The sequence below is a fragment of the Convolutriloba macropyga genome, chromosome 3 (assembly GCF_964194025.1).
Source record: "Convolutriloba macropyga chromosome 3, txConMacr16.3, whole genome shotgun sequence".
Taxonomy (NCBI): Eukaryota; Metazoa; Xenacoelomorpha; order Acoela; family Convolutidae; genus Convolutriloba; species Convolutriloba macropyga.
In genome coordinates, this window is record NC_134470.1 from 12,928,689 (window position 1) to 12,940,180 (window position 11,492).

The window sequence follows — 11,492 nt, forward strand, 5'->3', positions numbered from 1 at the left end:
AAGTAGGAAAACTCACCGCAATTTTCTTTCATAAATTTGCGTTGAATGCCTTGAATTTTTGTCTCCAATTTCAACGCATTCAACACAAAATTATGTAAGAAAATTGCGGTGATTTTTCCGACTTGTCAACGCTAGTTGCCGCTGATCTTATATAATTTTGGCCAAGTTCCTCGGCCCGGGGAGCACGAGTCATTACATAGTAATTTATTATGTAAAGTATGGCACGTGCGTCTAGAGGGTGCAAATAATATGCGCCCACTAAGCCGGGGAGCACAAACGGAAAAGATACGTCTTTCTCATGGATGAAAAATCATGAAATGAAATATGGTTTTATTTCTAAAATCAATAAGTTTTCTAAAATTAATCAGTTATTTAGGCTGGCCTCATTCCCTCAAACATCTGGCTGACACTTAGTTCAATCTCAAACTCTCTTGGTTCCATGGTTCGAACATATCTCGCTCTTTGAGCTTCTTTCCATGCTTTCCTTCTGGCTCTACGCTCTTTCCTCTCTGCCCTATCATCCTCTTTTTCACCGATTATGAAACCGTGTTCATCTCGGACGACTACAGTTGTTTTTCGCTTGCGTTGACGTCTCTCGAGAGACATTTCTGGGCTGGGAGTCCCGTCATCTTCATCTTCGTCATTCACCGGACTGGTGGACTTGTCAGCGCTGCTTGTGATGTCCGTTTCGGAAGCAATCTGAACGGTCAAGAATGAAACTCAAATTATTTTGTATGATAAATCCATTTTTTTAATTTGCCCCGCTCTAGATGTGAAGTTTTACTAGAACCATGCCCGCGACCCACATTTTATCGGTATCGACCAGTTTTTTTGTTCCCAATATCTTTTTGAAAGGTCAACGTCTCAACTAGGTTGGAAATCAACCTTACTCAATCAATAATATAATTAGATGAACAGATGTGAAATGTATTCATAAAATGACAAACGGCGGCGGTTTTCAGTTGAACCTGATTTAATATCGTTGAAAGATATCTGAATGACATCTCAGGTTGAGGTCTCAGACCGAAATCAAGAATGTCTAGAGGGTCTAAGACTTATGTGCGCTCATGTTCAGAATTTTGTACAATTTCTCGATCTGATAGTCCAGCCTGGGATGGTAAGTTAAAGTAGAAGGTGACCCGCCCCCACTTGCAAACACCGGTCAAAAATGCAACCACAATTTGCGGGAAAAGGCCGTGAAAAACGGGAAGTTCTCAGCAAACCTGAAGAGTCTGACTTACAGCTTAAATAAATCTGGCTTTGTTAATTTATGAGGATGATAAAATTGATTACAGTTTTCATGATAGAGCCAAACTCGAGGACAACATTTTAGGTAGAGACAAAGTCGATGACATTTGTTCTTTGTCGAGCCAAAATTGCGGTCAGCGGTTTCAGATTCGTCTTAAGTCGACAACATTAAATTAAGTTGATCCAAATGCTGTTCATGGCCTGATCGGTCGAGGACGGTCTGTTAACGGCAAAAACCGGACGACCCTAGTCCAAACGTAATGTCAAATTTGCAAATATTTGCAAATTTTTTGGGATTAATGTCAAATTTGCAAATTTTCACTGCTGAAGGTCAAATTTGCAAATTTTTTCATTTTTTTATGAAGAGAGGCCTTAAGCTTAGATTTAGGACGTTTTTATTGATTTTTGGGCCAATTTTCAATTGAAAAAGCCGAGGTCAAATTTGTAAAAAAAGTTGCAAATTAATGTGAGAGTTGCAAATTAATGTCAAAGTTATAAAATTATTTGCAAAATAATGTGAGAATTTGCAAAAATTTGCAAATTAATGTCAAATTTGCAAAACCTGCTTGCAAATATTTGCAAATATAATACATTATTTTACAAAGTTTGTAAATCAATTTGCAAATTTTTGCAAATTTGACCTTGGGTTTGGACTAGGGGAGGACGTTTTAAAAAAAACAGGCCTCGACTAGGACATTTATAAAAACCTCGACCTCTTCTGGCCAACTTACATCTTTTCCATCCTTCTCATCCTCGTCTCTTTGGGAAGTGGCGGCCAGGATGTCCTCTGTGGAAAGAGTGCCGTGTTGGTCTATCAACTTGATGTAGTACTGGGATGTCTTCCTGTCTCTCTTCTGTTCAAATGTCTCTCTCAGCCTCTCCTCCTCTCGCCTCTTCTTGTCAGCCAGTCTCTGCTGTTCTTTCAGCTCGCATTCCTATTATTTTTAAAGGAATTATAATAACGTACTAGAAATGTTTGTAGTTTTCATCTATATCTAAAAGAGATAGATTTCGTTGAATTATATGAATGCCCCATTTTACATTATGCCCGAAAAACTTACGAAAATGATCTTTTTATCGAAATACGGAAAAACAGTTAAAGCCCTTGCATTTTATATAGTATTGCACTCTTGAAGCGTTATCAATCGAAAAATAAAGAATTGTGGCCGGTACTTTTATGAAAACGAACAATTTTAAGCATATTTTTCAAGACCCGGATTCAGCTGCCAGCCGGGATTGAAAAGTTCAAAAAATAATTCAAAAAATTATAAAGTGACATCTCCATATTATGGCGTCTATGAAAAGTTGTAGTCATAAAAATTTCATTCAATGAAGTTTTTAAAAATGATTTTTTTGAGAAATCCGAAAAAACGCGAAAACAATAACACGAAAAAATTTATTTGAAAAAATTTAAGTAGAATAACATACGTAAGTCACTTTGGTGATCGGGTATTTATGGGAGTGGTGTAGTCATAGAACGCCATTTAACAAAATTGTTACCCAGATGGAACTGAAAGATCATAATTTATATTTCTTTGGCAAATTACTGATTCCACCGTTCAATTATGCCTGAGATTTAGGCAAGGTATCGAATCTGTACATTCTCCTATGGAGAAGTCATAATCAAAGAACTTCATAAGGCAAAAAAAACCTCAATTATTTTTTAACAGTGCGATTTTTAAAACTGGAACATTGTATCGCATCAACTACACATTAAAATTACTCAGCATTTTCATTCAAAAATCTTGACCCTATTTGGAGCGACCATAACCAAATAAAAAAAACTTCGATGAAAAACTTTCAAAGGACATCTCATTGGATCAACTAAAAACCACTATATAAATTTAAAGTAACCTTGTTCACATGAAACGTTTTCCAAATAAAAGTCTCTCTACGACTAAATAGACAATTCTTAGGCTGAAAAAAAAAGATTTTTAGCAATATCATATCTAGGAAAAAAAAGAGCCACCATTTTAGCTCATTTTGCAGGAAAAAATTTCAATCTAATTTCTTTAGTAGTTTAGCAAGCTCATGAGGTCTCATGAAATAACGAAGGTTCTTTAAATACTTGTTTGCTGTAACTGAGAATTTTTAACCATAGACCTACCAATTTTGATAAAGTTGTTGTCATACAACTCCCTTTCATGGAAAAATTGTAGTCCTAGAACTTCCACTTAAGAAAAACTTTTAGTCGCAGAACTTGCGTTCATGACAAATATGTAATTATACCAACTTTTTGATTTTTTTTTTGATTTTTTGAATACAATTTGTTTCAATGTAGTCTTTAGCAATTTTACAATTATATTATTAGAAAAATTTCTCCTCCATATAAATCCCTCAAATTTTTTATTCTTTTTCTTGTGCCCCTTCCAGTTTTTGAAATAACTTTTTTTTCAAACTTCGATAAAACTTCTGAGGGTTATAAAGTTTGGAATGATACGTACACAAAACGTGTAAAACTGACAGAAGAAAAAGCCGGACTCGCTTACATATTCCCCACTTCTTTTTTTGGAATGATACGTACACAAAACGTGTAAAACTGACAGAAGAAAAAGCCGGACTCGCTTACATATTCCCCACTTCTTTTTTTGGTATGATACGTACACAAAACGTGTAAAACTGACAGAAGAAAAAGCCGGACTCGCTTACATATTCCCCACTTCCGAAAAATTGGGAAGAATTTGCTTAATGGGTTGAAAAAATACGATCAAAAAAGTCTAACAATTGAACTGAATTAACAAAAAAAGGGAAGATGAGATAAATGAAATGTGCTCAAAAACAAGTAGGCAAAAGGAGTCGGGTGTTGTTATTATGGCAAAATCAAGAATCTCTAATTTTTAAATTTTTATCTCTCTTTAGATCTTGCATTGTCAGTTTAAAAGGTACCTATGGTGAACAGAACGTTGAGGATCATATCAAACAAGTTAAATCTTGCTAATAACTTACTATGCTACATTGCAAGAAACGGTTAATTATTGCATGAATTTGCTGCATTTCTTTCTTGAGTTTTGTCTAAATTTGACAGAAAAACCAAACCAGGTTAAGCAACACAAACCAATTTGTGGCAATTATTTGTAAATTGGGAGATCAAGATTAAACAAAATATTTTTAAATTAAGCGAGTTCTTAAGGTTTATTAAGGCTATCGACCCCAGACGAACGGTTATCTTGCAAAATCTTGCAAGAATCTTGTACATAACGTTTATCTTGCAAGATGAAAGATCCGGACACTTATCTTACAAAAATATTGCAAGAATCTTGCAAACAACGTTTATCTTGCAAGATGCAAGATCCGGACACTTATCTTACAAGAATCATGCAAGATCTTCCTCAGGTGTTCCATGTTTTGGTGATGTTCAATTTGTTTCTCTTCAATGTAGCTATACTGACCTTTACCAATCGGTCCAATTCTCGTATTTTGTTCTGTATTTTCTCTCCCCCGTACACTTCTCTCACTACAATCCCGTGGTTCTTCAATTTAGTTGAGTTTCTCAAAATGGACTTGAGTTTCTCTTGGGGAAGCTGGCTCAATTTTTCAGCAAATTTTTCTGCTGGGTTCGAAGACTTACGTCGCTCTCGACCTGTCAAGAACTTAAGAAATTACAAAACAAAGCTAGTTAAAAAGAGAATAACAGCTCTCAAATATATTTTTGAATAACAACCTCGCTATAGTTTAGATATTGAGGATCCAAAATAACTGCTCCAAGCGAGTGCTTAAAGGCCACAGGTTTTATTGAAAGGTAGAATTCTTAAACCAAATTCTAGAGTGAAAATTACCCTGATCTGGACTCTCAGCTATATACCCGGATATAGACTCTATGAATATTAATCAGAAGTAGAATGATATGAAGAATAATAAATTCTTTCTGCTTCATTGCAGGGGCCGAACAGCATTAGGCCATTGCGATATTGTTGCACCCTCGGCCTGTTGCCAGCTGCACTTTTATTACCCCCACACTTCAGACAGTTCTTTTCACGAGCAGTATAGCTTCTTTTAGTCACTATGACCCCCTTTTTGGGTCTGAAACCTTCACTTAGCGCCACCATTGCAAACAAAATATCTCAAGCTGTTGCCGTAGTCGAGACCTGGAATTTACGAAAAGACCTATTAATTCCAGGTGGGGGGGGGGGGTAAATATTGAAATAAATTACACGGTCGAGGACCCTAGTTAAAGTCTAGGTTAATTCTTTTCATAGTTCCATCAAAATTCTTTTCATACAAACCTCCATCCCGCCAAATTATTTCATGTACAAACCTGAACTGTTTCCCAACGAGTCCATCACTTGATGAAAATAGAACACTTTTTGGAAATGTTTTCGCTAATTTAAAGCCAAAAAAAAATTCTGATATTTTCTAGAGAATTGGACAAAAAATTCTCTGTGTGTTTTGAGTCACATAATTGAAGCACCCCTGACACTGAGTTCGGTTTCATTCCAACAACTCTCTGAACTGAAGAAATCGGATTCTTTTTTTCAAAACACTATTCAATTTTTCGATTATTTGAATCTAAAAAAGAGACGAAGACCTAGCTTTTCTTCGAAGCTGAAAATATTTTTTTATTTAAAATCCTCATGCTCTCTGATTGTGAGTTTAAATGGAGCCGAACTCCTTGATCCGATTAGAAAACGCTACAATTGAAATTTTGTTTCTGTTCATTTTGGAATAAAAAGAAACGAAAATCTGACATTTTAGAGAAGCTGGACCAAAGTGTTTAAGTGTTTCATACTCTAAATATAAAGGGGATAATGCATAATAATAGAAATATTCAACCTAAATATCAAAAATTACGACGAATACCCATTAACTTCCAAGATAGAGTCATTAACTTGACCCGATTAGAAAACGCTACAATTAAAATTTTGTTTTTTTTTGTTCGCTGCATTCATCGCATTGTGCGCAAATCTTACACTTTTATTCAAATTCACCGCTAATCTTACATCTTCTAGCGACTTTTAGAGGTGACACCTCGACCGGGGCGAACCAATTTTTTGATTGACCAAATGGCATTTGTTGTAGCATGTCTTCAAATTCATAAGTTCAATACTCCATCGACAATTCTGTTTTTCAGCGACAATTTAATATCTCTATGTTTCCAAAAAAGGAGTTTGCAAATTCCAGAAGAACTGATGTCGATCCGGCCCAAATTACAGAACACGTTTTTTTGTCCAGCCAAATTCCAGGACGTATGTTTTAATTCCAGCCAAATTCTAGGACGGTTGTTTTAGTTCCAGCCAAAGTCCAGGATATCACATAAGGTCCAGACAAATTCTTTTCATACCCAATAGCTGCCGAGGACAGTCTTTTCATATCTTAAATCTGTCGAACACGGTCTTTTAATAATTCCAGGTCTCGACTAGGGTGCCGACTTCATGTTATAGTTCAATGAGAGCTCATCTTCAAACTGAGGGCTTCACGGAGACAGGCGACTGAACGGTGTTAGGAATAATGGCGGACGGGGTGTTTCATCCTCTGATACACATTCGTTACGCTAGTTGATAATAAGAACTGTGCCGTATATTTGCCTGTATACGAATTCACAGCTTCAGAATTAATCTATTTGCTCATTTTACATGAATTGTCTGTTAAATTTCTGATTTCCGGTTGTCGGCTGAAAGCCCTGTAGGCCAACACAGCGTACACCGGGTTAAATTACAAATCTTAAGCGTTCGAAGCACACACCTTACCTCTCGGCTATCATGCCATTACGCAGAATGTTTTACAAGGGTGTAGAAGGTAGCGGGAAATGTTTTAAACAGTAATCATTATTTTGATACTAACTTCGTGCAGAACTGTTGCGAGAACTCTCCCTCTCGTATCTCTGTTCAAATGCCCTCTGGATCTGTCGGTCATAATGTCTGGCCAGATATTCCATATCCCGATCGTACTGCATGCTTCCCACTCTTGACAATTTCTACTTTTTTGCAATTGATCAGATGTTGAGACAGTCAATTCTGCATCGTTATAATGCGCTTAAAATGTGATTTATATAGATATAAAGTCGATTCAATATAGACGATGCTTATTACAGCTTGGAATTTTACGTAATGGTAAAATGGTAAACAACATTAAAAACGCGTATTCTTCATAAGAACGCGACGAACAGGTTGACAAAGTATTGATTAACTTAAACTGTTTATATACCTTTATATACGCTCAACGAATACATTATACGAAAAAAATGCATTCAAATATGTAATTTGACAGTTTTGGAAACCTAAGAAAAATGACCAAAACCGGTCAAGAACGGACAAAAGAGGTTGGAGGTATTTGACCAAACAGGTCTTCTTCCAATGAAAACGATAAACCTGAACTGCAATATAATTATTTAGTTATAACAAATGGTTAATAATTTCTCCCAAAATAAAATAGAAACTAAAAAAAACGGTAAGAAAAACTTCCAAATCTGCGGTTTTTTACACCTTGACTTCGAAGAACTTTTCGAAGAATGAGCATAATAAATTCGATACTTATCAACATAGGATTAAACAATGAGGCTGGGTAATGTTCGGTTGCGCATAATGTTCAGACCTCGCTCATCTCAATTCTCTTCCAAAGGAAGCGAAGATAGGAAAATTTCAAAAAAAAAATTCTTGGTTTTGATTTAAAACTTGATGGAATTTCAATTACCAATAGACGACGTGTACACCAGTGAGGTTAACTTTCTTTACATCACTAGAATGGACAACAATTGAAATAAGCCAAACATTTGGTTGGAAAAAATGAACTCAAGTTGAATAATTTCAAACTAAAGAAACATATTATCAAGTAAACACCTAAATTTAAATGTTGAATTTAAATTTAATTTTCTAAATGAAATCAGATTTCAAACACCAATTTCTTTCGAGTACGATTGCCTTATAATTATCCAGCTTCGGCAATTTCTATGTAATGTCAATCAGATTTCTGCAATCTCAGTTCAGATCTAATGAGTAGGCCTAGAGGTTAACTGAGTGAGGCAAATCATGCGTAATCAAAAATCATATCGTAGAATTGAACCAAGGAACCATTTGGAATGCAATAACAAATGAACAATAAAAAAAAGAGTCGCTCTTTGAATTCTTGGCGCGTAATGAGACGTTCGTAAAAATATGGGAACATGACAAATTAAGAAAAACGAGACAAAAATAACAAAACAGGTCCTGAAATACAACCCCACTAAATGAAAAGACCAATAGAAAGATCATCAAAACTTTTAGAATAACAACAGTTTTTGACAGTCAACAAAGCATATGAACCCACATAAGCGAATATAAACAACAGCAGAACAAAATCTGAGGAAAAAACAAAGCCAATGACAAAATTTTGGAGCAATTCACATTACGCGCGCATGTAAAACAAATTCCATCTTTGATGAAAAAGGAAGACAAAAGAGAGCAAAGAATACAATGACAAAAACGACCTTTGGCAAAAATACAAATGTTTCTGTGTAATATTGGTATTAACGTTAAAGAAACAGATAACCTATGTTACAGTGTTAATCTAACCCCAGATGGAGGACCAGACCCAATTTTTCGTCTGATCAAACTTTCCAGACCAAAGTTATCTCTTATCACATTTTTCAGACAGAAATTAACCCTGATCAGATTTTCCAGACCCAAGTTACCTCTGATCAGACTTTCCAGGCACAGAGGGTCTCTGATCAGACTTTTCCGACGAAGGCGTTCTGATCAAACCATCTACAGACCATGATCCAGACTCAACTTCAGACCATTGCCCAGACCTTAATCAGACTATGATCAGATTCAGGTGTGGTGTGCTCGAAATAGTCTGATCAGAGAAAGACTTTACTTATGAACAAATCTCTTAATTTTGCTATAATTTATTCATTTCATAAAAACTGATGGTTGCAGTATTTAATTCATCAAAAAAAAACAACTATAAAAGTATTGCTAAAGAAAACGAAACCCAACTGTTGTGAACAAATTTTATTTAGTGTACCGTTTAGTGTATATTTCTGACTTAATGGATGAGTTCAGACAGCTTTCCATAAAAACCATCGTGGTCTCCAGTTAATCAAAATTTTCTCTGAAGGGGACCGGCCTTTGCTATCAGCTGGACTCCTTTTTCTGATCAGAGTCATCGGAAATTAGATGAGTCCCTGATCGTAACTTTGCTTTATTGTTGCCTCTTTGCAGAGCTTATATCTCTCAGTAAAAAAACCAAAAATATGAAAAGATTTAGGCACTTGAAATGGTCCCTGATCAGACCCAATTGCGCTCGAATGCGCTTCTGATCAGACCCAATTGCGCTCGAATCGTTTATGATCAGACTCAAGTGCGCTCGTATACGCCTCAGATCAGATTTTTCAGATCAAACTGACCCCTGATCAGACCAACTCCAGACCATGGCCCAGACTGTAGTGCGCTCGAAATTGCGTCCAGATCCTGTAATTTCGGTCTGGTAACACACGGGTGTGCGCTTGATTGGGTCTGATCATAGAGCAATTTGGGTCTGCACCTGCGCCTCATCTGGGCCCCATTAAATAAATCTGTAACCGCTTCAAACCATTCAATATTAAAAATCAGCTAACAGTGTTTCATAGTTTCACAAAACAAATGATTGACAAATTTAGGCATTGTTCCAATGACAAGATGTTTTTTTTTCGTAAATAGCATAGCTCGAAAGTTTAAAACCCAATTTGGTTTTGCAGCGAAAAATTTGATAGCCAATTATTAGTTATTTAAACTTAATATTTATCAGACTAAAATCTGTTTTGATTTAAACACCGAAAAAAAGGAAATTTGTGTAAAAGAAACATTTTATTTTAATTACTGAAAAATGCCAAAAAACAAAAACAGATAGAAACTGAAAAATCCAAGCAGAATAACCTATGTGTCGCCAGAAATCACTACTTCTACTACTACTACTACTACTACTACTACTACTACTACTACTACTACTACCATCAGCAAAAAGCACTTTTTGGAACTGGAACCGTAAGAGTTATGCAACTTTTTGTTCATATGTATTGTGACAAAACCACAGTTACTTCTGAGCTAGATTCGCCAGAGTGGTTAATTAATAATGAGCTGTAAAGCCACAAAGAAAGAAAAATCACTTTTTATCGGAGAATTTTACTTATGTTTCCATCAAATGAGATTTAGAAAAAAAACCTCAGGGCATGTTCAACTAAAATAACGATCTTTCAAAGCTGCTTTTAACACATTAAAACAATACAAAAATACATACTTTTTCTATTAGTTAAGTATTGAAGGGATATTTTTTGCTGATTTGTTTTTGTTCATATTTTTTTGGATCTCAAATGCTATGTAAGTTTTGCCATATATTAATTTTTTTAAAGTAAAAAACAAAAGCACAAAAAAGAACCAATCGATCTAAGCAGATCAAATAGAGAGTCCTGCCTGGAAAAAATATTCTAATAGGAGCTTGGTTCGAAAGCAACTATTTTCTTCTATGGTTTTTCAGCGGTAAAGGCAGGGAATCAGTATGGAAAGGAATATCACTGGTCACTATTGAGTATGTAAGATGTACTTAACTGCATACTCAAATAATTCAGCTTGCATATCTTTATATTTTTTGGGACGATCAAAACAATGCACAAAAGCTTGTAAAATGTATTTGAGCATCAAAGATGCATGAAAGGTTAAACAGATGGTCTAGACCTCCTTTATGAAGCGATAAATTTAGGTCCAAATAATAAAAAATTATGTTTAGTTTTTGGAATCTCTGAGAAATCAGAACTCAGGCTTGTGAGAAATCTCCCTCGGCTCTGTGACTGCAGGCTGAAATCGAAAATCAAAGCAAGCAGCGCCTTTCAGATTTTTTATGAAGATTATTATTAATTCAAAGTTGATTTTTGAAGACTATTCGATAGCTTCATAACAGATTAAATCCTCATTCTATTTGAATAACCCGTAGTACATCTTACATACTCAGTAGTGACGAATGATATTCTTTTCCATACTGATTCCCTGCTTTTTACCGCTGAAAAAACCATTTTGGAAGAATTTTGATTTAAATTTCTCTGATTTTTATTTAAATTGGCACATCTTTGAAATTCGCACAATTTCGCACATTTTTGTAGGGGGGAGGGTGGAAATATTTTAACTCTATGAGCGTCCTGTGCTAAAAAATAATTTTGGGTCCTTTGAAATCGTGCAACTTTACTAATGCAAAAACAAAAAAACATCTCACAGACAAACAATTTCATTGGTCATCTGTCAAAATATATAAACCATATATTAACAAAAATAACTATTCAACACAAAATATCACATTTAACT

General features: G+C 35.3%; 1 protein-coding gene across 1 annotated transcript; it reads right to left on the minus strand.

Moving 5' to 3' along the window:
• Window positions 1-321: 321 nt before the first annotated feature.
• Window positions 322-7,300, minus strand: LOC142336869 (uncharacterized). The gene is made up of 4 exons (XM_075385831.1): window positions 7,027-7,300; window positions 4,638-4,828; window positions 1,980-2,183; window positions 322-699 (listed from the first exon to the last, which is right to left on the minus strand). The coding sequence occupies exons 1-4, from the start codon at window positions 7,136-7,138 to the stop codon at window positions 373-375; spliced, it is 834 nt and encodes a 277-aa protein (XP_075241946.1). The 5' UTR covers window positions 7,139-7,300; the 3' UTR covers window positions 322-372.
• Window positions 7,301-11,492: the final 4,192 nt, after the last annotated feature.